This window comes from Caretta caretta, chromosome 24 (assembly GCF_965140235.1).
Source record: "Caretta caretta isolate rCarCar2 chromosome 24, rCarCar1.hap1, whole genome shotgun sequence".
Taxonomy (NCBI): domain Eukaryota; kingdom Metazoa; phylum Chordata; order Testudines; family Cheloniidae; genus Caretta; species Caretta caretta.
Window position 1 is genome coordinate 1,061,920 of NC_134229.1, and position 27,605 is coordinate 1,089,524.

At 55.9% G+C, this 27,605-nt stretch overlaps 1 protein-coding gene across 1 annotated transcript in view; it reads left to right on the plus strand.

The window, feature by feature from the left end:
- Positions 1–27,605, plus strand: part of KCNN3 (potassium calcium-activated channel subfamily N member 3) — an 81,588-nt gene that overhangs the window by 16,514 nt on the left and 37,469 nt on the right. The window contains 2 exon segments of the mRNA XM_075122767.1: positions 4,422–4,517; positions 25,945–26,363. Coding sequence (XP_074978868.1) covers positions 4,422–4,517; positions 25,945–26,363 — 515 coding nt within the window.

The window sequence follows — 27,605 nt, forward strand, 5'->3', positions numbered from 1 at the left end:
TGCAGTATCCAGCACAACAGGGCCCCACCTTGGTTGCAGCGCCAGGTGCTACCTCAATGCAGCTAATGAGGGGCTAGTATCTGTCTGTGGGGTTCCTGAGACCAGCAGGGTCCCGGCTCTGGGACGGTTCCTTCTTGTTCTGCTGGTTGCCTTTGTTTTCCACCTTTAGTCTGTCTTGTGACTGTGAGCAAGCCTGGCTGGTAGGGGGCTGGAATTTGGGAGGGAGCACCCTGCAGCTGAGGTCTCCGAGCGCTGCTGCCCCTGTAAACCCCAGGCAGGAGTGCTTGACTACACCAGCCCTGTGCTTAGTAGAGCCAGGTGCTGCCTGGGGCCCTCCCAGCAACTAGGACAGGTAAGCTCGTAATAGGAGGAACGAAGTGTTGTAAGCAAGGCACCCAGAAGCTTGTTTGTCTTGAGAGTGTTGAAGGATGTTGGCTCTGTCAGCTGGAGTGAAATAGGAGGTGGCTGAGCCATAAACACCTGCAGTGGCAGGAGGCCCTCAGGGGACAGTTGCTGGGAGGTGAGAAATGGGCGGCTGGCTGCGGTGTGGGGTTTGCAGAGGGGCTGGGGAGGTGGAGATGGGGCTCCAGGTGTTCATAGCATCTGTGGGAGATTAGAGAAAAGCCAGACTCCAGCTCCCCCTGTTGCTGGGAGGGAAGGGGCAGGTTGCTTGGCACTGAAATTACAGTGGGTTCTTATGCGCGCTGGGTGAGGTGAAGTCACTGGACGGCTGCAATAATAATCAGAATGCTTGCTGCTGGCCTTTGTCCCCCCACGGGAGGGGAACCAGCCCTCTGCTAACAACACAGACTACGCTGGGCTGCCAAGACCCAGCTCTTCCCGTCACTCCGTTGGCTGGAGCTGGCCAAGGTCAGTCACTGCCCAGCAGTGACACCAGTTAGGAGCCCCGGGGCAGCCATCCAGGGCTGGGTGGGGGGAATGAGAGAGACAGTGCAGGGGTCTCTTCTCATGCAGCCACCATGAACACACATGCCTCAGCCCTGTGGAGAGGAAAAGGAGGGAGTGGGTAGGAAGTGAGACAGCGAGGAAAGGAGGGGTGCGGCTGCCTGGCCTTTCCCGGTGGGAAGCCAGGCAGCAGAGACCTGGGGTCTGGAAGCAGCCACTTTGCTCATGGGCATCTAAGGGCTGGTTTAATTTACATTGCATTGATTAGCAGGAACATCTGATTAGACCATCTATTAGGATGCCATATTACAGAGCTAATGCTGAGACTCAGCAGATTGCTGGAATCCCCTGGCTGGCCGAGGGGAGACGTAATTACATCTAACAGCATTTGATTAAAAACCTCATTGAAAAAAGGGCTGCTCTTCCAGACGGCAAATCGATGCCAATAACATCATGCTCCCAGCTGCTGAGCCCCAGGGGGCGCAGGGACATGGCTCCCCGGGGACCCCTTGGTCCAGTGGCTGCTCACATAGCCTGGTCTGCTTCCTGGCATGCAGAGGCATGGCTGGGCTTTTGGTGGTGGCCCTGAGGAACCTGGGTCAGATTCCTGTTCTGCAAGTCTCCTTGGTCCCCTGGGCCTCAGTTCTGGGATACAGCAGTGTGTGGCTGATGGGAGGCCACTGTGCCACTAGCCTGGATGGTGGGCCTGGTGTGTAGCAGCGGCTGCTGCGTGGGCTGCCCGAGGTCAGGCTCCATAGCCAGGTGGGGTGCTGGCCCAGCTGTAAAGCAGGGATCGATAGTACTTCCCTCCCACTAGGGACAGGAGGTGCTGGGCTGGGCAGTTCCCATCTCACTGGCCTGTGCCACCTGCTTCAAAGGTGCAAGGCGCCCCCCTCCTCCCCCTGCCAGTGATGGGGTAACCTGCCCCAAGGGGAGTTCCCTCCTGACCCCCAGTGAGAGGCTGGTTTGTGCCCTGAAGCAGCAGGGCTGAGATCCCTGGATGAAGGCACTGAGAGTGAGTCTACTATCGCTATTCTGTTGCTTGTATGACTGAGATCAGCTGGGTCCTTGGCCTCAGGAAGCTGCTAACCTTGGGGGCACAGTCTGTTCAGCCGGATTGGGGAACCACACACTGGGCCCCTATTCCCTGGGCCTTCCTGCCAGCATGGGGGCATGGAGTCAGCACCTTTCACCCCTGAGCTCGGGCATTCACATGCTGGTAGGTGTACAGCCTGCAGTGTTGTCATGTGTGAGCACCTTTATCCTCACAGCTCTGTGCAGGAGGGAAGGGATGTTCCCATTTTACAGTCTGGAAACTGAGTCACAGAACTGACTGACTTGTCCAGGGCCTCTGTGGTAGACCAGGGACTAGACCCCAGGCCAGCGTCCTATCCACTGCACTAGCTTTGCACTAACCTTTGCATCCTGTGCACCCGCAGTTCCGCCAGCAGCCCCTGCTGGGTGGATGTATGAGATGGGAACTGTCTTCAGGCTCATGCAAGGACGCTCTGTTCCCACACCTTGTCATTCTCACTCTGAGGCTTCAACCTGGGGGGCCTCGGAGCTGTATCTTTTTTCCTCCCAATTGCAACAGCAAAAACAAGCCAATAAGCGGTGGTTTGATGCATCCCTCCATGCTGATGGATTGTGTCATTACAGCCTGAGACTTCCCACTGTAAAACACACAGCTGGGGGCCGGTAACTTGTGAGGCTGCATCCAGTGCTCACATATAAACAGTATTGACTGTTCCCCAGGCACCAGGCTGCTGTCAGCACGAGCTGCCTGAACTCCATTAGGAGTCAGAGGAACAGCCGTGTTAGTCTGTATTCGCAAAAAGAAAAGGAGTACTTGTGGCACCTTAGAGACTAACCAATTTATTTGAGCATGAGCTTTCGTGAGCTACAGCTCACTTCATCGGATGCATACTGTGGAAACTGCAGCAGACTTTATATACACACAGAGAATATGAAACAATACCTCCTCCCACCCCACTGTCCTGCTGGTAATAGCTTATCTAAAGTGATCACTCTCCTTACAGTAAGAAAAGGAGGACTTGTGGCACCCTAGAGACTAACCAATCTATTTGAGCATGAGCTTTCGTGAGCTATAGGTAGCTCACGAAAGCTCATGCTCAAATAGATTGGTTAGTCTCTAGGGTGCCACAAGTCCTCCTTTTCTTACTGTAAGGAGAGTGATCACTTTAGATAAGCTATTACCAGCAGGACAGTGGGGTGGGAGGAGGTATTGTTTCATATTCTCTGTGTGTATATAAAGTCTGCTGCAGTTTCCACAGTATGCATCCGATGAAGTGAGCTGTAGCTCACGAAAGCTCATGCTCAAATAAATTGGTTAGTCTCTAAGGTGCCACAAGTACTCCTTTTCCATTAGGAGTGAATCCGCAGCTGGGGGTGGCTGTGTGGGGTGGGGCAATGGTCAGTCTGAGGGCGAGGGGCACCATTGGGGAGTGGAGTCAAGCTGGTGCAGCGAGAGACAGATGGGCCATCCCCAATGCCCTGTCCCAGCTCTGAGCCCCCATCGCATTACCTGCAGAGAACCTCCAATCTGGCTGCAGAGTCCCCATCCTGCTCCTGGGCTGTCAGCCCAGCTCACCAGTTGCACCCAGGCTGCCGCTTGTACCCCTCCTGCCACGGTGCCAGATGGGCTGGGTGCTGGGCTGCCGTGCACTGTCCCAAAGGAACGTGGCATTATCGCAGCGCTAAGGGGCGCAGACGAGCCGAGCTCCTGTGGCTGCCAGCTCTCTGAAGAGCAATATCTAGCGGTCGGTGCAGGGAGGGTCAGTCTTAGGTTCTCGTGCGGCCCGGAGGCAGTGTTGTCTAGTGGCTAGAATAGGGCACTGGGGATCAGGACTCCTGGGATCTGTTCCCAGCTGTCGATGACTTGCCATGTGGCTCTGGGTGAGTCACTTACCCCATCGTTCCTCAGTTTGCCCTGAGAAAAGGGGGCAGGATGAATTAGTGCTTGTGACACACTCGGAGGGCCTGGGGCGGAAGGGGATGCAGAGGCACAGGTATGGTTTAGTATTCTCAGCTGGAGCACCCTGTGCTCGGCCTCCGCTCCCTGCTCTTCTCAGTTGGGTGGCCCATCACTGAGTGGGAGTGTGACCCCCAGATGGGAGAAGGGGGGTGGTTGTGCCGGCACGCTTGGAGGAGCTGTACAGAGTCCTGGCTGAGGCTGTGGGGTGGGGCCAGACAGCAGGCATCTCTGGGAAGCTGCCTGCAGTGGGTTGGGGGGGGTAGGTAGAGCACATGCTGAGCTTCCGGGCTCAGGAACAGGGGTGGGGTGGGCAGATGCCTCCACCTCACACCTTGCTCTGTGGTGATCCATGTGCCCGCAGTTTCCCCTGTAACGATGGAGAAAGCAGAATGCCTCCAAGGCCCATGCATTCCCGTCTGCCCTGGCCCATGGACCCAGTTCCCGTTATGTCTCGGTGGGGATGGGGTGATCCCTTCCTGGCCCTCACTCCTCTAATGCTTTCTCCTTCCTTGTCCTACAGGAGTCCATGTTTTCTCTGGCCCTGAAATGCCTTATCAGCCTGTCCACCGTCATCCTGCTGGGCTTGATCATTGCCTACCACACACGGGAAGTGCAGGTAGGTCCCCCTTGGGGCGGGAGCTCCTCCAGAGGGGAGAATCCTGGGGAGAACCAGGCACCCTTCAAGGCATGTCTGCGTTCGTGGTGGTGATGAAGCCGCGTGTGTGTGTTGGGGGACATAATGCTGAATGTCCCCCTTGGAGTGGATTTGCACCATCTGTGCTGGACATGGGTGACAGGGATGCTGCAGAGATCGCCACCCTGAGCCTCGTTTGAGAGTGCAGTGCAGGCCCCCTCCTGCAGCCGCTCAGTGCCAAGACGGGACGGGCCAGGGTCTCCGAAGAAACTCAGCCAGCCATGCTGGCTCATTCCCAGAGGACACCTGCAGCCTGTCTGGATGCTACACAAGCTGCACTAGCCCAGGGCCTCTGGAGCGGTGACTCCCTGCTCCAGCCTTCACAGCCCGTCAGGAGCCCTGCTGCTGCTCTGTGGGAGGTAGAGGCCATGGAAAGCAGCTCTTTGCCCTGGAATCCAAGAGCGGCATGATCCTTGAGCAGGAGCAGCAGGGTTCATGGTCCCAATCTCCGCGTGCAGCAGGTTTCATACCGCAGTGCCTGGAGTGGGGGGTTCACATGTCTGGCCACATGGCTGGCCTCATTGAACTGACAGGGCCAACTGCTGGTTCCCTGGTTGGCCCAGCCATTGGCTCGCTGTGTGACCGCCTGCAGGGGAAAATGTGTGTGAAGAGAGGTGATTGGAAAAGCAAACTTCCTGTACTGGGTGCCAGGCCAGGCCACGGGTCGGCTGGGCTGGGAGGGAGCTTTGCTAGTGGAGGGGCTGGGAAGCCACCTTCTGCCTCAGCTGCTCTGGTTTAATGGTCCTTCCCACCAGGCTTCCCGGGAGAGTGATTGTATTCTCTGCTGTTTGATGCAGGGGGATGCCAAGGCTGCTCTAGCTGGGAGCTGTCCAGCAGCAAGTGGCTGGGCCCGCCCTGCTCTCAGCCTTTCCTCCAGGCTGGCTGTGGTATCGCATACGGTGCTGCAGGAGGGTGAGGGACCCCTGTGCAGGGGAGAGCCGGGGTCCGAGTTCCACTGACCTGCGCCTGATTCCTTGCCAGGCTTAACTTCTACCTGAGCTGGTCTCACGCCTTGCAGGGGGCTCAGGCTAACTCTGAATGGAGTAACCGTGAGCCTCGGGGGCAGAGAATGCGTCTGCACAGGCCGTGAGATGGGGAGCCTCCGTTCTACGTGGCCAGCCTGGACTTCAAAGCACCATATGGCCGTCAGGGAAGGGGCAGGGCTGGATCCTGTGCTGTACCCAGCAGGGGAGAGGGCAGCAAGAGGCTTCAATCCACCTTGGTGCCTCCCTGGCTGGTACTGACCTGGTACTGGTGCGTAAGTGGGAGCAGCCCTGGGGATGCAGGTGCCTAATGCCTGATCCAGTGGGAACCATGAGAGAGTAGCTCCCTTCCCCCATGCTGGAACCCCGTGCCCAACCACAGCCGGGAGTTAGATTGGTGCCTGCTCGTTCCCTGGAGCAGCCCCAGAGGCCCGACGCTGAAACCTGTACGTGGGCTGCTGTGTTTTGAGACATGTTTCTTAGGGAGTTAGTACCTGCCCGCTCCAGAGCGGCGCTTTGCTGGGGAAACAGGGCAGCGCTGCTGTTCCAGTCAGCATGGATCCGAGCACTTCCTCCATGCTGCAGGGCACAGGCTGCTCCTGCCTGAGAGTAGCTTCCCCTTTGCGCCTCAGCCTCACCAGCAGGGATGCTGCCACATGAGCTATGTGAGGGTCTGAACAGGCAGGCAATATCCCCTCCCCCCATCAGCAGGGCCTGCTGGAGCAGGAATAAGTGGGCACTGCTGACTAGCAGGGGCTCATTACAGCATCTGGTGAAGGAAGATCTAGGGGGTGGGCTGAGCAGACCTGACGGAGGAACAGCCATGCCTGGGGAGAAGTTCTGAGATGAGCTATGTTACATTGATGTGGATTTCTTTGTTGATAAAACCATATCCAAGAAGGTCTGATCACACACTGCATTTGAGCATTGTCCAGGAGCCTGGGTGGGAAAGGCACTTGCTCCCAGGGGCTGGGTGCTAAACTGGGGCTGGGTGAGGGAAGAGTTCATCCATCACCTAGTCGCGATTGTGCTGAGCGGGGCTCTGCCCAAAAGGGAGATGTTCTTGGGGGCATGTTTGGTACCTGGGAAGGGCCTACTGTGGGGCTCCCTGCCTACCACGATGCTCCTCCCCTTTCACAGGGGAGCCTCAACACACACTAGCCCTAGACAGTGGGGGACAGAGATTGGGAGCAAACCAACGTCCTCATCCACAGTCTGTCCCAGCAGGCTCCAAATCTCCACCAGTCCCCTGAAGCCCAGTTTAGCCCTGACGAGCTGGCCAGTCCAAAGCGGCTGATCTTGGTATGGAAGAGAACTACCCGTTTCAACCCCCAGTGTTTGGCAGAGTTCTGCTTCCTGGCTCGAACGCTGTTCCTCCTCCAGGCCATGCTGCCTGTGGTTACCAGTGTTAACTTTACCCCCCTTCTCTAGTGTTGCCTCTTGTGCCATGATTTCAGGATTCAGCAGCCACAAAGCCCACACTGTGCATTGGTGATGGGGTTCTCCTGGGCTCTGGGTGTCATTTTTATGTTTCTTCACGGAAGACTTGGCCATGTTCAGCACAGTCAGGTCATAGCCTAACCAAGGCAGCTCCTAGGAGAGCAGAAAAGCCCCTTCTGCAGCAAGGAGGCACTTTATGGAAATGTCTGATGGGAGAGGATGGGAGCCAAATGGAAAAGCGAAGAGGGGCACTGGGAATAGATCCAAGCCTGAGCCAGGAGCCTGCAGCTCGGCCCCAATTTCTGTGGAACAAAACGCTCTGTGTGCAGGTGAATTTCTGGTTGTGCTTTGTATGAAGGGTCCGTTCCTAGAGTTTGCACAGGCTGGTAACTGGCTAATCAGGTCTTGTGCATTGTTCTAGAATCCCACAGGCCACCGGGCTGCTGAGAGCCCTCGGGTGCTCCTGCTACTGATTGGCTTGTCCCCATTTCCAGCACTGCAGCTCCTGTCGTTAGCATCTTTTCATCACTTATTAACCATTTGTAAATGGAGCCTTCCCACACAGAGGGACCATGCTCCCCTTGCTCTGGCCTCGGGGATTGCAGACCGGGTGGGACCAGACCGGGTGGGACCAGACCGGGTGGGACCAGACCGGGTGGGACCAGACCGGGTGGGACCAGAGGTCCATCCACACCAACGTACAGACTGACCCAGGCGCTGAAGATCCCTGATTTTTATTTGTAGTGCTATGTACCTTTGCCAGTGGCAGAAGCCCATGAGTGTCTGTAGAGGTGGTGCCAACTCAGGCCTCCTGCACTGGGAGCATCAGCAGTCCTTGCCCTTCCCTTCCCTCCCTCCCTCCCTCATCTCTAGAGCTTAATTTCTCCCTCTCTAAGTGCTATTGTTTAAGATTTGCCCCTGAGTGCAGCTGGAAGCAATCTCTTCAGAGGGAGCCAAGGGGGTTGTTCTGGGGCCAATCCAGGGGGAAGAGCCAGCAGCACAGCTACCTGCGAGAGGGGCTGGCAGTCTGCAATGCTCTATGTGGGGAGAACCACATCCCCAGGGCTCCAAAAGCAAATGGTCAGAAGGGCAATGGAACCACTGAAGAGCAGCTGTGGGTCTCACAGGCTGCTCACAGCCTGAGCTAGCTGGCCCTCCTGGGGATGTGAGAGGAAGCCTGCGTTCTGGCTAGGGACTCTCCCGCCTTGCAGTGAAGATGATAGTCCTCCATTGCCTTCCCACGTTTCCCCCCTGTGTGTGCAGGGACAGACAAGCTCTCCCACAATTCACCAGGAAAATCAGAGCTGCTCAAAACCCCATGGGAGATGCCCCCAGAAGTCCTAGCGCCGGAGCTGGGGGAGTGCAGCACCAGAGGGCACAGGGTGACTTGGTACAGCTTTGCAGAGTGGCTGCTCACACCCAAACTGAGCTAACCTGGGCACTCAGACCAGGTGCCAATCACCTGGGCTAGCCCTTCCTCAGGCTGCATGTCACAGGGAGCTTCTCTGTGGGGGACCATCAATGCTGCTCCATGTCCCAGGCCCGCGGCAGTCAGAGGCGCTGCCCAGTTCCTAGGCCTCCAATGCGGCTTGTCAGATCCTTTAGTATGAGAACTGGTCCAGTTGGCAGTTTTGCGTCTCTTCCCCCCCATACCAGCTTTGCAATCACCCACTGCCAAGCACACCGAGAACTCCTGATAGGTGCAACATTTGTCACGAAGTGTAAAAGCTGCTGCCCTGAGGGAACAGTTTGTTTTCCTCACTGCACAGGCCGCGTGTTTGGCCACTTCTAGCTGAGGCTAGATAAGACGCTTGATTTTTTGCGGCACTCTCAAGAACCCACGTTGTACTGTCATGAAAAACGCCCAGGGTCCCCTCGGGCTCTGGCAGTAGGCGGCGTCTGGGCAATGCACAGATTGACCTGTGACTCCACCAGAGGGACTGGCAAATGAGCGGTTGCTGACCTTTCCTCTAGCTGAACATTTCAAAGTAAATATTTGGGAGAGCTCTGGCCTTTGCAGAAATAATCTCCCCCGAGGCTGCTTTGTCAATGCAAGCTTCACCCTATGCCTGCTTGTCCTCTCTGATGAGAGGTTCCCAAAGTCCACCCCTTGAGCTGGGCACAGGGCTTCACAGGTCTGATCTACCTCTGATTGAAAGCACAGGCAAAATTCCCATTGATTTCTGAATCAAGGCCTTGGATTCAAGAGCCTAATGTTTGGCACCCACACGCCTATCTTTGGCCTTAGCATCTCCAGGTGGCATTGTCATATTTGCCCAGCAAAGACTCAGCAACTTTCAGTGGGGTTAGTCATAAACGTAAAGCAACCCAACGAGAACAGCCCCAGCAAGACCAGTCCAAGTTCCGTCTGCAGCAATGTGTGCTTTTTGTGGCACTTGGAGAGGAGAAGCAGGAAGCCAGAGACAGTGCTTGTCCTCCACAGCATGGTGTGGAGAAGCTGTGAAGGGAAAAGAATCTCTGCTACTGAGGGGTCAGAACAACCTGTAGGAACAGCAGAGAGGGGCCAGGGGAAAAGATCTTCCACAAAGAGCACCTGGAGGAAATCCACGCCTGACCTAGCAGCTGACTCCTGTTAATAAAACACTCTGCCAGCATACGGACTTTCCTGCTCAATGTCTGTCACTGCTGTAAGTCCATCGTGACCAGGGCTTGGATATGGGGCTTGAAGGGCAGGGGAGCAAGCCTGGATCCCTGCGTGCAGCTGAGGGCCATGTTCCAAGCACTAGTAGCTAATGCACCAGAAGCACCAACTGCAATCCTTGTCCATCTCCTTGTAACTCTCTCCTGCGGGTGCTGGGTCCTTACAGGTCCAGCCAGCAGCGGAAAAGCATGCGGTTTGGCTGGTTGGTCAGTTGTACTGATTAAGCTCTCTGAGTTGATGTACTTAGCTGAACAAAGAGCCGGTTCAGGGGTGGCTTGATCCCCATCTGAAGATCTACCTGGGAACAAATATTAGATCAGGGGCTTGTCCATCTAGCAGAGGAAGGTCTAACCAGAGCCAATGGCTGGGAGTTGAAGCTAGACAAATTCAGACTGAAAATCAAGTGTAAATATTTAACTGAGGGGAATTAACCATTGGAACAACTGACCCAGGGTAGTGCTGTGTTCTCCATCACTGCCAACTTTTAAATGAGGAGTGGCTGGTTTTCTATCAGCTCTGCTCTAGGGTTCACTTGGGGGCAGGGCTCTGGGCTGGGAAGTTCTGGAGGTCAGACAAGATGATCACAATGGTCTCATCTAGTCTTGGAATCTCTGAATTTCCCCAGTCAGTGTCTTCCGATCAGCCACAAACAAGAACATGTAAACCTAAGTGACAAATGTTCCTGTCTGGAGTGTAAAATCTGCCACTACAAGGAAGCAATTTCTTTCCTTGCTGTGCAGCAAAATGCAAAAAATCCTCTCTGAACAGCTCCCAGCCAGTCCTAGCCTCAAAGAGGAACAGAGTATCTGCAGTTTCCCAAACATACAGCAAATTTAGGCTGAATAAAGAGCCAGATGGAGTTAGGATGTGTTTTCTGAGCATGAACTTCTAGGTGTGAGAGCTGAATTGAGATGTCATGCTGGTCTCTAGCTGCCTGTACATTTTACTAATAACTGACAGGAATTGATTTAGTCCCATCCATTGAGGCTGAGTCCCCAAGCTGCCCAAATTCACATGAACGTTACCACATCCCCAAGCTGCCCAAATTCACATGAACGGTACCACATCCCCTAAGTGTTCTTGAAAGGCTCAGCCCCCCGCGTTTCCCAGTCCCTTTGCAATGGGCTGGTGCTTCAATAGTGATGCTGTCTTGAGAACCCTAGCAGGATGGCATGAGCCGCTACAGGGCTGAGAAAAGCTTTGCCCATGCACCAGAGCAGAGAGAGGCTGCCCCTTGCTGGTCTCTCCGCAGGGCGCTTGGCAATTGCTTTCCAGATGGAGGATTTTTTTCCTCCCTCAGGAAAGGCTTTCCAGCTGGAAGCCTGGGTTTCAGTGTTGGTCTTTGCTCACGTCAGCCTGGATCTGCAGTCAGGAAGTTCAGTATGAGGTTTGGGACTGAGATGCAGATAAGACGGTGTGATTTGGTGGATAAAGTCTGGGTCTAGGAGCCAAGCCCTTCAGAGTTCTAATGTAATGCCTGTGGACTGTTCTGTGTTTGTACAGTGCCTGGCACAATGGACTTCCAGCTAACAAACAGAATTAATCGTCCGCCTCCTAGCTCTGGCAGAGACTCACTGTGGTGCCTTTGTCGACTCTGGGTCCACTGTGCCTGCTGGAAAATGGGGATTACCCCTCTTGCCCTCCCCTGGGCTGGGGAGCAGGAATGTTCTTGCAGCACTTTGAAGACGAAAAGCTTGAGCTCCATGCAAAGTCGTATCCACCTTGTTCCTACCGAGAGATGCCATCCAGGCTGCCTCAGAGTTGTCAGTCTCCTTTCCAGTGTAGAGGGCTTTGCGTGGGTCTTGTTCTCAGTGCCCCAGGCAGCAGACTGGTGGCACTTTCCTTCGGAGAGCCTTTGGTTTGGCTGGGCAGATCAGCTCCCTAAGCGGAGTCATGGCTTTGAGGCATTCCCGAAGGCTGGAGCCCAGGCCGGTGGAAGTTCCCTGTTGCAATGGTGTCACGGAGTCCCTGGGTGGGCAATGCTCTGGAACTGCTCCCTACGAAGCCAGTCAGGACTCTGCTGAGGTCTCCTCTCTGGGAGCAGCCTGTCTGCAGGGCAAAAAGCTCACACGGCTTCCACCTTCCTGGGTCTGACCTCGGAGCATTCAGCGTCCTCTGCCCCTCCGTGCGCTTCCCACAGCGAGTCTGCCTAGGCGGGGCTCCCGGGGAAGCCAGAGGGCCCTGCACCCCAACTCCGCAGTCAGACAGGATTCTCAGCCAGCCAGTAAAACAGGAGGTTTATTAGATGACAGGAACATGGTCTTAACACAGAGCTTGTAAGTACAGAGAACAGGACCCCTCAGCCGGGTCCATTTTGTGGGGCAGTGAGCCAGACAACCCCGTCTGCACTTCACTCCTTGTCCCCAGCCAGCCCCAAACTGACTCCCCCTCCAGCCCCTCCTCCTCTGGGCTTTGTCCCTTTCCCGGGCCAGGAGGTCACCCGATTCCTTTGTTCTCCAACCCTTTAGCTCTCACCTTGCAGGGGGGAGGGGCCCAGGCCATCAGTTGCCAGGAGACAGAGTGTCGGCCATTTATGTACACTGGCCCTTTGCTCTGCCATAATTACACCCCCTTATCCCACCCCCTAGAGACTTAAGAAATGCATAGGGGAAACTGAGGCACCCCTACAGTATTCGGAGGACACGTAAGAACAGTCCCACTTCGTCACAAATGGGTGGAACAAGCAAGAGCTGTTAGCAGCGCCATAGCAATAGGCTAGTTCCTACGCCTTAGCCCCTGGGCAGTGCTGGAGCAATGCCGGAGCTGAGTCCCAGGGTTTAACAGCTCAGGGGGCTTCTCACAGGGGCAGGTCAGGCTGCCTGGAATTGGGCCTGACTCTGATGTCAGGTTAGCGACTTTACACTATTGGCCCATGGAACCTGTATCCTGCCTGCAGCATCCAACAGGAGATGTTCAGGAGAAAGCACCGAAAGCATCAGCAGTTACAGGCCCCAAAGGTGCAAGGCTGCAGATGGAAGAACGTTCCTGCCTCATGGCAATGGTGTCCAGTTGACATTCTGATCGCTCTTTCCGCTCTTAGCCTGCGTCACTGGGCACGCTGGGCCATGCACTGTCCAGTCTGCTCCAGCCGCTGGCGGTCTATGCGACCAGGCGAGGGGGAGACCTCAGGCTGCTGTGCTGCAACACTGAATAGTGCCCTTCCATGGTTCGCCCTGGCTCTTCTGGTGTTGAGGGGGGCTGAATGCTTTCGCTGAGTGGGACTTTTGTTCCCTGGGATAACGGAGAACACAGGCCTGTGGCCATGGTGTATCTGCTCCGAAGATCCTGCTTCATCAGAGCCCTGTGTGATGCCTGGGGAGTCCGCTCTACTCCCACCGTTGTCCATTACCTTGGGCTTATCCCAGTTACATTCATGCTGTCCCATGGTGCCTGGCATGCCGGACAGCACCGGGAACTTCTCTTGCTCTCCCTAGCGTCTGCAGCTGAATTGCAGTTACCTTGACCTGATGCAGGAGGGGCAAGGCCGAGATGTCTTCCTCCTGAGGATTTATAGGCTCAACTGGCAAGAAAACCAGATAAAAAGCAGCTGCTCAGGCTCCTGGTTTCATTTCTCATGGTCTGGCTTTAATGACATACGTGGGGCAATTTATGGGGCTGCCCTGCCCAGGTGGCAGTTCTCTTCCACTGAGCGACCAGCAGCCCCTAGCCTGGGCGAGTCTGACCGGGGGTGATGGCTGCTCCTGCTTGGAATGGGATGCTGTGCTGGAGCCAAGCTCTGAAAGGGAGTCTGTCACTATCCGGAAGCGTGAAGCCCAGCACGGAGAAATCTTCTGGCTGCCCCCATGTGAGCTGTATGCTCACTCACAATCTGTGTGAGAACAGACATAGACCTGCTCCCATTGCAACCACCAGCAGCTTTGCCACTGATTTCTGTGGGAGCAGGAGCAGGCCCAGGCCCTGTGTGAGGCTGGGGCCCGATGTTCCAGAGAGCCCAGCGCTGGGCTCCTGCCAACCCAGCCCTGAGCCCTGTTGAAGCACTGCTGATCCACCAGACCTGGCCAGTGGAGGCGCTCTGGGAGAGGGCCTGCAGCTCTCTCCCCATCACTGTGGGGATGCAAGCAGGCTGGATAACTACCACCCCTCTGCCTTGGGCATTGTTTCCGTGGTCCTCAGTCCCCAGCTTTGCAGCCTGGTCCAAGCCAGGAGCTCAGGCTGCGTTCACAGACTCAAATCTGCCCTAGGCTGCCCGTTCCTACCCATTTGCTCGCACTCGACTGACACTCATACCTGGGCCCAGCTGCTAAGACCTCCCCAGGCACCCGGCCTTGCCTTTCACTGCGGACACTGATAATTGCATCTGCAGCCCCGACAGCTGCTGGGGCCTCTTCGGATCCTGCTTCATGCACTTCAGCACAGAGCGAGTTTGATGGGCAGTGAGTGCCACTCAATCAGTGCTTTGCAGCTGGATTCCTGGGCGTGCCTGCCTGAGGTGCACCCATCAGGAGATGCCAGGCAACTGGAAAGGTTGGGCTAGTGTGCAGAACATGGTAAAAAGTTCTCTGTGCTGCAAGGGTACAAAGGACATTGCCTTAGCAAAGTGGACCATGAGGGAGTTGTGGCAACAGCTTAAGGAGATTAATGCAAATACCAGTGGCACATGGAGTTACAGGAGGGATGTTCCTCCCGAAAGCTTCCTGTGGATGCTAATCCAAGGGCCCCTGCTTTTCTCTCTGATTAAGGTCATTTGTCTGGAACGTGCCTCTCCTCACATCCCCATCTAGCAGTTCTTCCTTTCAGGGGCATACGATCATCTCGGAAGGGCCTGGGATCCCTGCTTGGCCTGCCCAGGATGGATCGCACCATACTACAAATCTTAGAGCTTGGCTTGGAAATTACAAATCTGTGGGATGATGATGTGAATCAGTGCCTCTCCCGTTGGCTCTGAAACAAAATCAGGACATAGTGTAGGGTCCAAAACAACCCCCCTTCTTGGTGGTTAGTCACTAGTAAAAAACTGAATCGTACCATAAACCTCAGCTCAGACCTTCTCCGAGGCCTAGCTGCTCCTGAAGATCCTCCCTTTGGGCTGCCCAGCCCACACCCTAGATCCTCTCTCTTTAATGCGCTACTCCCAAATCTCCTCGTCACCTCCCCTTACATCAGGGAATCAGCAGACCGCACTTAACCCTTGCCCAGCACCTGCCACTAGGGTGGGGCCTCATGCAAACACCACCAGCTTGGTACACACCCTGTTATCATTCATTATGATTTATGTCGATTGCTGATGCATTCTGTAAAAAGTGTTATGTACAAAGAGGACTCCGTCCTGGACTGTCAGAGATGCAATGCATCCCCAACTGCCCCTCCACCCTGCCAGCTGGAGGGACTCCCTCCCTGCCTACATTATTGTCTCTCCATGCCTGTCTCCTCCCACACTCAGCTTTCTCGCTCCCACCAGCTTCCCTCTTCTCGGTGATGGTTTCGCTGTACGAATAATACCGTCTTATTTTGCTGTGAGGCCGTGACCCATGGTAAACTGTATGAGCTGCCTCTTTATTTTAGTAAGCAATTCTCCACTCCCTGCCCCAGGAGTCAGTTTGGACTTTTCCCCTCTCCAGGGTGAGTAACTTTAACCCCTTCACTGCTGCAGGTCAGGTCGCTGGCTCCCAGCAGGGAGTTTCCAGCTTAGTTGAAGTGGGACAGGGCTGGAGGATTAATTGGCAGTCCAGGCAGTTTGGAATGCTGCACAGTTAGCAAACATCTGTAAGTGGCTTATGCAGGAGGTCAGACTAGATGATCTAATGGTCCTTATACTCTCTGAAGCTACAAGGCCGATGGCATGGCAGCCCAAGGGGAAAGAGAAGGGGCTTGTGAATACAGCACTAGACTGGCGTGGCCAGAGCTGGGTTCAGCTCCTGGCTCTGGTGCAGCCTCCTGTGACACTGGCCCAGGCCCTTAGGCTGCAACTTTCAACCCTCTATGCACATCCTAGTCTTAATCTGGACTGTCCTTGATCTCCCAGATGTAGAATGGCAGCCATCACATTTACTTTCTCTTACCCTCTGTCTTGTGTATTCAAACTGTGAGCTCCTGGGGCAGGGTCTCTCTCGCTGTGTGTACATACAGCACTGAGCACTCTGGGGCCCTGAGCTCAGCTACAGCCTAGTGCCACCGTTGTAATGCAAATACGACACCTGAGGGCCTTGGCTATCCTGGTGAAAGCAGATCCTGCCAGGAGCCTGCAGAGCGTTCCAGAGCCTGGGGTTAAGCCACCGTCGCCCCTCCCCGGCTCTGCCCGGGGGCAGTGCCCCCAGCAGTGGGGGACAGATGACTGGGAGTTGCACTCTAGCAGGATGGTGCTGAATGGGCTGTCCCCCTTCCAGCCCCAACTGTTGGTCAGTCAGTTTGCGTGTGTGAGGCCAGGCGTGCTATATTACAGCACTCCCCTAGCCCGGTCGGTTTGGACTGAGCTGTCCATATCCGTTTGCAGAGCGGCTGCTGGGCATGCTGCTCCCGTGTGTGATTGCTTGAGAGAGCCTCATTTGTCTGTGTCTGGTAGCTGTCAGTAAAGACAGGGCCATTCTGAGGGAGGGGCGGGGGGGGGAGGAAGCGCTGGCACTGTGGGAAATGAGAGGGAAGGAAGCACCTGACCCTGGTGGAACTGGGTAGCGGAAAGCTCTAAGGCCCAGTTAGAATGAGAATGTGGGTGGGGCTGTTGCTGAGACATTCCTGCTCCCCCTCACTACTGTCCTACTGGGTGCAGACTGCACAATGGAGACAAGATGGGCTCTCACCGGCTGGAGAAGCACAGAGCTGCCACCCTGTAACCATGTGTGGGGAGGGTCCTGGTAGATAAACTCTGAATTGGTAGGTAGCCGAGCCACGAGGGCTTAGCTCACGTTCCCGGTGAGGATGTCTTCAGAGCTACGGGGAGTGTCTGGGCCAGATTTTCAGCGGGTGTAAATGGGTGGTGCTTCATTGGCTTCGATGGTTATACTGATTTACACCATCCAGGGGGCCTGTGCCACATCCAGCATTTTAGGGATGGGCCAGCTCCTGTAGCCATGACAAGGCCTCAGTGCACATGCTGCCACTGGACCTGCTGATAGCGTGTGACTGCCGAGTGCTTACCTGGCCCTGAAGAGTCTGTCGCACCCTGCCCACCATGGGGGCTCTAGCCAGTTGGGGGGCAGCACACCTATGCTCTCAGGCCTCTTCTGTCCTGGGGCTCGGCTCGGCTCCCCTGGTGCCACGGGCTTTGCCTGTCTGTGCACCCACAGCCAGACTGGGGGTGAAGGTGGCTTCAGTGAGGCACCCACAGCCAGACACCAGATCAAGTGCTCCCTCTCTCTCGAGAGGCCGGGGGATTGAATTGAGCCCCTGCCCTGTCAGCTTGTACAACAGGGTTAGGGGAGCCCAGCTCAGGCCCTGCGGCTTGGTTCAGCACCACTGACCACCACCCCCAGGAAGGGCCTAGCAGCCAGAGACGAACTGCAGGAGCCCAGGACAGTGCACCAGCGCTCGCCCGGAATCCCTCAGCGGAACGCTGTGAGGAAGGCTCCAGCTGCAGCCAATCAGAGGCTGAATTTTCCTTGTACCCTTTAAGTCAGCTTTGGGATATAAGACAGCTGGGGGAGGAAGGGGAGCTTAAGCCTGAATAAACACCTAATGGGAGGAGATGAACGAGGACAGATGATTATTCTCTGAGAAAGATTTGGAGCCCCTCCTCCAGCCCATGGGTGACCTGCCTGTAGCTGAGTTGCCCGCAGGCATGGATGGGGTGGGCTCGGAGACAGGTTAGGGAACTTGGGAGTACTTGACTCTGGTTTCAGGGCCGTTTGCTGCTCCACTCCTATGAAGTTAACAAAATGAGGGTGAGCGGCTTCCTGAGCAGTGAGCGTCTCCCACCACCACAGCACCCAGCCACCACCACTGGGCGTGAGGAAAAGAACAGGCAAGGCCAAGGGGTGAGGATTTCCCCGTCTCCTGTGTCGGACTGAGCCTGTCGCTCACGAGGGGCTCAGAGCAGGGGGAGCAGATGAGGATACTGGCTGTGGGTGCTGCAGGTTGCTTCCTGAGAGACTGGACCTTCCCCAAGGCCCCGTGCTGGCTCCCTTGCAGTTTGTATCCGATGGAATCTCTCCCTTCCATCAGGAGGGTTGGCCTGGTGCCTGTGACCTTTACAGACAAGGGAACCTGGCCTTTCCTTAGGAGAGGCTGACGTCAAGTGTTACTGACGTTCCAGTAACAGTGAGAGGCCCTAGCCATGTGGGCCAGGTCCTGCAGAGAGCTGGGGTGAGACCGTCTCTGCCTCCCCTCTTGCCATCAGCGTGATCTCCGTGCCCTCAGTGCAGACCTGGTGGTGCAGGTGAGAGGACCGTGTCGCGCTCTTGCTCTCTGTTGTTGGACTTCTCTGAGCAGAGCAGAAAGGGGTGTGGGGGGGGCAGCTTTAAGGCTGAAGGCAGCTGCTGGGGAGATTAGGCTGTCCACAGCTGCTTGTTCTGTTTAGTCACATGAAGCTGCTTCACCTCCCACTACCTCCGGTAAAAGGTAGTGCTGAACGTTGGCCTGGCTGGGCCAGCGGTTCCGGGGGGGGTGCACCTTTCCAACATGGGGAGGGAGGGGCTGAGCCAGGCCTCAGCCAAACAACCTCCAGGGCATGGGCACAGGTTGGCTGAGGACTGGGATATAGGCACGTCCCTTCTCTATTAGGGGGTCTGAAAACCATCTAGGCAGGGACCCATTTTTTTTTCCAAATTCAAGCCAGTTCTGTGGAAGAAGTAGCACTGAATGGAGGGGCCTGATGCTGCATCTCTTGAGACGGTGTCATCAGGGAATCCTGGCTGGCTGGTAGCTCAAGGCAGGCTATCTGCCTGTTCTGTCTGACTTTATTAGGTCACATGGGGTGAAGCTTGTCTGCTGCTCCTTCCCCCAGCCCCCAAGCAGGGATGCCCAGTGCAGGAAGCAGATGTGCACTGATTTCCAAGAGCAAAGATGAGAGCTTGTCCTCTCCTACAGGGATTGGGGTTTCTCGCTCTCAGCTAATGGCTTGCAGGCTGAGAATGCTAATGAACCAATTACCTCACTCTTAAGGTCCGAGTGATCCGTTCTTGAGCAGAACGGGCTGCTAGCTGATCCAGAACCTGGCCTGTAACAGAGGCGTTTGGGGGAGAGAAAAGTAGGGCCCCCTTTCCCTCCCCCGACAATGTAGGGTGCAATGTGTAGCATATATAAATGGCAGTGCTGAGCATCTCTTATCCAGTGTGGGCTCTGTGCTACCCAAGGAGCAGGCATTGGCCAAGGCCAGCTGAGGTGCTCATTGTGGGCAGCTTCTCCTAATACGATTATTAACGCTTGGAACAAACATAACAATTTCCCCTCTCCCTATGTTGGATGCACATTAGCCACGTAAGCATCATGGCTCCCCAGGAGATGGGTAACCCATTTTACAGATAGGGAAATTGAGGCAGAGAGCAGGGCGGGGACTTGCCCAAACTTCTTTTCACCCCAGGTTCCAAGTGCCATGGGTGCTGCCGCTGCTTTGGCTGCAGCGTGGGCCCAGCTCTGTAGAGCATTTGTGGTCAGTGTTTGTGACAAAGTGGGACTGTTCTTAATGTTTCCTCTGAATATTGTGGGGGTGCCTCAGTTTCCCCTAGGCAGTTCTTAAGTATCTAGGGGGTGGGGTAAGGGGGTATGATCATTGCAGAGCCCTAGAGGGCAGGTGTGTGCAGGGGTCTGGACACAGAGAATGGCTGACACCCTGTCTCCTGGCAACTGATGGCCTGGGCCCTTCCCCCCTGCAAGGTGAGAGCTAAAGGGTTGGAGAACAAAGGAATCCGGTGCCCTCCTGTCCGGGAAAGGGACAAAGCCCAGAGGAGGAGGGGCTGGAGAGAGTCAGTTTGGGGCTGGCTGGGGACATGGAGTGAAGTGCAGACGGGGTTGTCTGGCTCCCTGCCCCTCAAAATGGACCCAGCTGAGGGGTCCTGTTCTCTGCACCTACAAGCTCTGTGTTAGACCATGTTCCTGTCGTCTAATAAACCTCTGTGTTACTGGCTGGCTGAGAGTCACGTCTGACTGTGGAGTTGGGGGGGCAGGACCCTCTGGCTTCCCCAGGACCCCGCCTGGGCAGACTGGCTGTGGGAAGTGCCCGGAGGGGCAGAGGATGCTGAATGCTCCGAGGTCAGACCCAGGAAGGTGGAAGCCGGGTGAGCTGTGTGTCCTGCAGACAGGCTGCTCCCAGAAAGGAGACTTCCCCAGAGTCCTGCCTGGCTTTGTAGGGAGGAGGTCCAGAGCATCGCCAGGGACTCCGTGACAGTGTTATTCTGGCAGGCTGCCAACGTTGCCTGAGGAACGCAAGTGAGAAAAGGATAATGGTGAATTTTTAAAGAGTTTATAACTCTGCCTAAGCTGAATGGAGTTGCCTGGCACTAGCAAAAGGCAGGGCGCCAGTGTCAAGGCTTTGTCCCCGCCGAAGTTCAAAGGCCTGCTGCAAACAATGTAGATGTTACAGCTTCTCAAAGAAAAGGACATAAGAATCTTTTATGATGGAAAGTGTTAGGCAAGCTAACTACAGGGAAAGCTGGCAACGGCCCCCAGAACAGTGGACAAGGACCATCGCCTGCCTCAATAGCACTCCTGTAAGGATGTGGCTTGGTGGTGAGCTGGCTGAGGCTAGGGGTGCTGTGGGGATAGTACCCCCAGCCTCCTGCATGGGGGAAGGCCTCTTTTCATTTCCAGCACCCTGCTGATGAGCAAGGTGTCAGAACCCAGAGCAATAGACTCAATGCAGACCATGTTCCAAGCACCAGTACAATGCCATGCCCCCAAGGAAAGGCAGGGGGTGTAAATGAGACAGACCGAGAGGGCCCTTCCCCACCACTCAGGCTCTTTGGAAGGATAAAGACAGCACGTATGGCTGGGGTCCAACTGTGCACTCCAGCCTTTGTCACTGTGGGTTTTAACTCTGCTCTAACGATAGTGGATATTAACTGGTAGGCTGGTTGGGAGCACTTGCTGGAGGTAGGGCTGGGAGTCGCATCCCTGCTATTAGCAGAAGGAGAACTTTCCTTAAGCATGGCTCTTTTCTTTGGTTTGTGGCCAGGCATGGGGAAGGGAAACTGAATCCTCTCCCATTTTCTGCCTCTTTGTGTCATTAATTAGTACTCCCTGGGCAACCGCAAATGGATTTCTCACCCTGCTGCTGCAGGATGCATCAGGAGTCGGCATGTATATAAACGGGGAGGGCTGCATTGTAGTCACATGTTAGTGGCCCCACATTGCACCTCTGTCTTCCATGATCTGTAGATGAGAACATGAGGAGATTTTCAAAGGTGCACGTGGGGGAGAGCTGGGTGCCGAACTGTCCTTTGTGCCTTTGAACCCCATCCTGCTTTGCCTCCCCCAGCAGACTAAGCGAGAGAGCTAACCTGGAACTGGGGAGCAGATTCAGCTGTGCACTCGTGTTTAAAATTAAGCATCTGCTGGAGGGTTTTGCAGAACTGGGAGTGCTTAAAGCAGCAGGTGCATTCTCTGCGGCCTGGCCCAATGCACAGCTGCACCAGCGCAGGCTCCGCAGCTGTGGAGCTGAACCCTGCTTGAAACCAGGGTAACTGGCACCTACCAAATCAAGCTCATAGCAGTTATCTCTGCACGGAGGGCTTGTATGGGTGTGGCCACAGACAGCTGAAATCAGGACTGATCCCCACAACACACAGAACCTACAGGCCCTATTCTGCTCCCCTTGACTTTAACCAAGCAGGATCCAGCCCCTCAGCACTTGAATTGTCTGCTCTAAAGCTGGTGCCTGTGGAGCAAGCGTCACTTCTTCCTCACAGGCTCAGCCCGCCGCATGTTGTGCGGAAGGCGAGCAGGCGTGTGGCAGGGCTGGCTTTCGGAAAGGGCTTGGCTGTGACTGATTTAGGTGTAAAACACTCTGAAGGTCAGAGCCCCCGGAGCTGGCTCCCGGCTGCCCAGAAGGAACTGCCTGTGCCCTGGCAGAGCTGGAGGGCAGTGTGCAGGAAGCTCTGAAGGAGGCAGACACCCTGGCTGGGGTATACAACAGCTGTTGTTGTCCTGAAAGTCCCAGCTTTATGCAGACGCATGCACTGCAATGTCGGCTTGAAAGGATGTGCCCAGCTGCCCATGCCGATGGCCCCTCCTCCCTGAGAGTGAAGTCAAGGGCCGAAGCAGAGCCTTAGATCAGGCTCCTCTCAACAGCCTTGCCCCGAGCACTAAGGAAAAGTCATCCCTTGATGAGTCCTGTAGGAGCCAGGTGTGCGCTCCTGTGACACTCTGCAGCGTGCTTGAATCCCCAGCTATAAGAGGGCACGCGGGAAGTGGCAGCAAACGCCAGAGCGGGTGCCTGGGATGCAGCCCCAACTGGAACTTCTCCTACACCAATGGTTGCAGGCCCATGCTTCTTAACAGAGGCATGAGTGTCTTGGTTTCTTCCTTCCCCGGGTTTCTTCCTTCCCTGTTCTCCAGCTGCATCGTTGTTTCCTAGCCTCTGTGGCAAGTGCGCTCGCGCCTTTCCCTACTGGCAATCTTGGGGAAGCCTATTTGGATATTACTGGATTTTGGATGTGGTTTCCATGGAAATCCTAGTAGCGACGGTGCACTCCTAGCCTGCATGCTGGAGAGAACTTTACAAAGGCAAAAGCTTTAAAAAACCACACACACAACCCCTTTTCGCTTCCCTGCTGGTGGGGTAAGATTACAACCAACAAACACGAAATCACCCCACCCACCCCAGGAGGCAAACAGCTTTTGGGTTATTTCCTTTGCTGTTTGTCATACTCTTCGCAGGGAGGAATGGACTGTCAGCTGCTACCACCTCGAGCAGCGTCCTGACAGTTTGGAGCATTTTTATGAACAATTGCTTACACAAAGCAGCTACAAGCTGCGGAGCTTTCCAAAGAGACCAGGGCAGAGAGGCCAAGTAGCTGACTGAGTCAGCCTGTGGGTTTGTTCGCCCAAGACGGATGCTCACACCCAGCCCCAGGCAGAGCTGCTCAGAGCAGCTTGCTGTCCCTGGCTGGGCAAGTGGGGAAATGAGACTGGGGTCCTGGCCACATGGGAGCCAGTATCTTCCGGGATCTGCTCAAGGGAATCCATTGGCCAGGAGGCCTGAGATCTGGTCTTGGAGCTGCCTGCTGCAGGACCCAGGACAGTCTCTTCCGTGCTCCCCTCTGACCCTGTGTCTTTCTTTAGACTGCACGTTTTGGGGGCTCTAATTACTTATGTGGCTGGTGAGAGTGGGGTAAAGGAGGGACAACCCTACCAGGCCCCTGAGCTCAGCACCCACCCTCCCCCTTCCCCACAGTGATGGAACATCTGTGTAACTAAAGTGAAAGGGGAGGGGGTGATGCGTCAGCGAACATGACGACTCCAGTTTGAGTCTCTGGCAAGCCTAGCTCTCCAAGCTAGAGAGCCGTTTGTCCAGGACTAACGGCGCCTGGCGTGCCCGTCCCTCCCACTGAGCTGCTAGGAATCACAAACCAGGGATGGAAAAGCCCGAGGAGTTCCCATCCCCTTCCCCCCTGCCCTGGGCACTGTGCCGTTTGTTCTCTAGTGTGTTCTCCAGTCTCGGGGTCAGTGGTTGGAGGAGACTCCTGCTTGGTTGTCCTGTGACTGAGCCCAGAGCCATCGCTTTGTGCTGCTGCTGTCCTTGCTCTGTCAGTCTGGGAACCCCTTCGATGCTGTCCTCTGAGACCCAGCGAGCAGGGTCTGCCCTGGCAGCGAGCAGCCAGCCTGGCTGTCATGCCTAGGACTCCTAGCCTCAGCGTCTTTTCAAAGCTCTGCTGAGCCAGGCTGTGACGGGGGTAGAGCTGGGCTTTACTTTAGCAAAAAGGAGCTGAAGAAGTGGTTTGAGTGTAAGCTCTGTGGAGTGGAAACCAAGTCTCCCTCTGCGTGTCTTATGGAGTTGAGTGATGGTCAGTGCTTAATGAATACAATAATGCACTGCCCCATCAGAGCCCCACATAGGCAGCGTTGGGACCCAGGATTCTCAACCCCCATGGGAGCAAGAGCTATGCAGATAAACAAGGGTTTCAGGCTCCAGCCCTGGTGCGTTCCAGTGTGGTGTCCCCAGTGCAGCCAGCCTGACCTTCAAAGCCAAGGAGACCCTGCTTCCTTAGCCAGTCCTTCCTCGCTGCTTGGCCCAGGATGAACCTGCTGTTGCCATGGGAACCTGATGGGATCTTTCCTCACAGTAGGGTGCCTGGGTGTTTAATGTTGCAGTTGAAAAGCTGGCTGCCCCATTGTGTTGCTCTGATTTTGCCTTCCATCAGCAGTTGGGAGCAAGGGGGCCTTTAAGGGCCATTCAGTCATGTTAATTGACAGTGCAATGCTCAGCATGGAAGCTGGGGGCTGGGCCATTCTAAGGCAAAGCGTGAGCAACAAATTAATTGGGAGGGGAGGCAGCTGAGAGCAAAGGGGGCTGGAGAAGGCCCCACCGCACTAAGGCAGTTCAGGCAGTTCCTTGGCTGACGCAGAGCACTGGGGTGGCCTGAGCTCTGCAGCCCCGGGTTGGCCCTGGGTCCCCTGCAGGCTCTGCTGTGCACTCTAGAGAGGCACCATGGGCTAGATAAGGCACAAGGCTGGGATCCAGGAGACCTGGCTTCTGTTCCTGGCTCTGCCATTGTCCTGCTGGGTGGCCCTGTGCAAGTCACCTGCCCTCCCTGGGATTCTGTTTCCCCTCCTGCCCGTGCTCTGTTTAGACAGCAAGCTCATCAACGCAGGGGGTGGCTCTTGCTACGCCCAGCGTCTGGCACAAGAGGCTGGGGGAGAAGGGCCCTGAGAGTGGTGAGGCAGGCCCTGCACTCCGGGTACAGCGCTCTGTCCCTGCGTTCGCAAGCCAAAGGTGCAGGACGCAGACCACAATCTCCATTTCTTTCTGGTTCGGCCCCTGCTAATCCCCAGAGCTTTTATCTGGTGGTTCCTGCTGCAGCATCCACTAGGACTGCTGGGTTTGGGTGGTGCCTGTGGCTACTCAAGTCCCATCATGACACATGCACAGAGGGGCTGCCCTTCTTCAAATGGGGCCAGCTGAAAAGCTGCATGAGCCACTCCCTTGCACCAAAGCAGCCCAGCAGGTGGCCATCACCTGTGCCCAGTCCAAGGTCTGCCAGACAGTAGCCACCTCAAGGCAGCCTGCAACGGTCTGGCCCTGGCATGCAGCTCACCTAACTGCCTTGGGGCTGCTGGCCCCCTCTCCATGCGGCTGTCTTGACAGGCTCTCGCTGCGCCTGGCCTCCCTTGTTCTAAGGCAGTGCGGCTGGCAGTGCTGGAACTAGGGCTGCTCTGCACTCAGCTGGCTTGTGCTGTGGGGTTGAGCCCCTGTGCTAGTGTAGACAGGCCTTTCTACCACCCTGGTGTGGAGCCTCCCCGCTCTGTTTGTTTGTTTAGTTTTTAAAGCAGCTGGAGAACCCTCCGCCCCTAGCAGTGTGCCTGTGTGAACTGGTGGTAGACAGAGAAATGCAGGGATGAGAGCTGGAGAGGGAAAGCTTTTCCCCAGAGTGTTCTGTCCTGGTATAAATAACCTCACCTAAGCCGGTTCCAGTCCGTGGGCTCCCCAGGAGAAACCGGACCTTGAACTTGCTCTGGAGTTTATAAACACTCTCCCATGCTGGAGTCCAGCAATTCAGCCGGTTCCCTGCTGACCCTTCTTCCAGCCTGCTTTATTGACTGCAGTGACCCTGCTGCTGAGCTCTGCTCGCAGGCTGCTCAGCCGGGTCCGGCACACGCGTGGCTGCCCACCCAACTGCTGCTCGAATCAGGCAGGGCTAAGTGAGCACAAGTTACCTCCATGCACCACAGGTGCCCAAGGATGACGATGAAAAGCTATGGGCCTGATCTTGCCCGTCTGTGCTGCTATGACTTACACGATTCCCACGGCACTGCCTGCCTGAGTGAGCATTAGCAGGAGGTTGGTGTCAGTGGTAGGATTAGAACCTGAGTCCTGGGGGCAGCTGCTACAAGTCAAGCCAAGAAAGCCTCTGTGCCTAAATGGGGCAGCTCGGGCATGGGACACAGTGTCAGGACACCTGGGTCCTGTTTCGCCGCTGGGCAAACTGCCTCCCCTCTGTTTTCCCATCCCGCTCTTTGGACTGTGAATGCTTTGGGGCAGGGCCCAGAGCTCACATTGGGGTTCTGGACCCTGTACCGTAGCCAGTATGAATTCCCTCACGTTCTGCCTGCGGTCTCCATTCCCTGGGGCTGGGCCCTGCAGGGTAGCCCATGGGAAGGAAGGCAGCGTGTCGCTAACCGGGTGCTCTCTCTAATCACGTGCCTTCCATCCTGCTAGCTCTTCGTGATCGACAATGGCGCTGATGACTGGCGGATAGCAATGACTTATGAGCGCATCCTTTACATCAGCCTGGAGATGCTGGTTTGTGCCATACACCCCATCCCTGGGGAGTACAAATTTTTCTGGACAGCACGTCTGGCCTTCTCCTACACACCCTCGAGGGCAGAGGCTGATGTGGACATCATCCTCTCCATCCCCATGTTCCTCCGCCTGTACCTGATTGCCCGGGTCATGCTGCTGCACAGCAAGCTCTTCACTGACGCCTCGTCACGCAGCATCGGGGCACTCAACAAAATCAACTTCAACACCCGCTTCGTCATGAAGACTCTCATGACCATCTGCCCCGGCACAGTGCTGCTGGTCTTCAGCATCTCCCTGTGGATCATTGCCGCCTGGACAGTCCGTGTCTGCGAGAGGTAAGCTGGGGGTGGGCTGGGGGGGTGTTGGATTAACGAGGCTTCTCCTTGGAGCAGTGAGTGGTGTGCATGCCCTCAGCACAGGGCATGAAGAGGAGGAGATGGTACTCTTCCCTTCTTCCCACAGGTGTTTACAGCCCTGGAGAGGGGCTCAGTGGCTTGGCAATTCTAAGGTTTCCCAGAGATGAAGGGCTGAATCAATGATGTGGGCTCCATACAGAGCTCTCCCTCCCTAAGGCAGGTACCCCTAGAGCCTCTGGGGTACATCTGCACTATAAAACAAAACCCAGGGGCAGCAAGTCGCAGGGCCTGTGTCAGCTGACTCGGGTTTTCACTACGGGGTAACGTTCCTGCTTGGGCTGGCACCCAGCAATGGGGGAGGGTCTCAGAGCCCGAGCGGGAAGGTCTCCACTGCTAAGTTCAGCCCCGTAGCATGAGCCTGAGTCAGCTGACCTGGGCTCTGGGACTCACTGCCGTGGGGTTCTCTTCGCCATGTAGATGTAGCGAGGGAGCAGGATGCAGGAGCCAAGGATTTTGTGTGTGAGCGTGCTTTGCGGGTGCCATGTGAGCAAACCCACGGGATTTGGGTGTGGTGCTGTGAAAGGACAGATAGCTAGCTATCCAACACCCCTGCCCGCCCTGGGATCGTGGGGTCCAGGAATACTTACCAGCTGGCCCAGCCCAGGCCAGGCCAGTGAAAATAAATCAATGGCTTCCTGAAAATGGGAACCCAGGTTTCTGTGGGCAGCGCCTTCCTAAAGTACCCAGCGGAGGGCTGCCTGGCCAGGCTTCGCTGCTGCTGTCCAAGGAGGCTGTGTGCATGCAGCCCTCTCCGTTCTCACCAGCAGCCCCATTCTGCTGTGCCAGGCTCCCCGGCAGTCCTTGGCAGGACGACAGACCCCCACTCAACGGATCCTCCCAGTCAGGGTTTGACCAATGGACAGAGCCTATCCTCCAAGTCACACAAGTGTTACAAGGGGAGACTGGTCTCCAGTGTCCTAAACTGTATCTGGAGGAGCGGTGCGGGCAGCTGGGGTCATTCAGCTCACCAGCGAAGGCCGGGCTGGCTCAGATGGCTGGGCCCAGCCCTATTCTGCTGGGCGCAGTCTCCTGTGGAATAGTGCAGGGGAGCTGCTGGACACACAGAAGGTGCAAAATAACTTGCCAAGCCCCAAGGCCTGGGCTCTTGCTCTAGCTTCGCTGATAGCAACTGTCATGACAACACAGTTACACAGCAGCTCT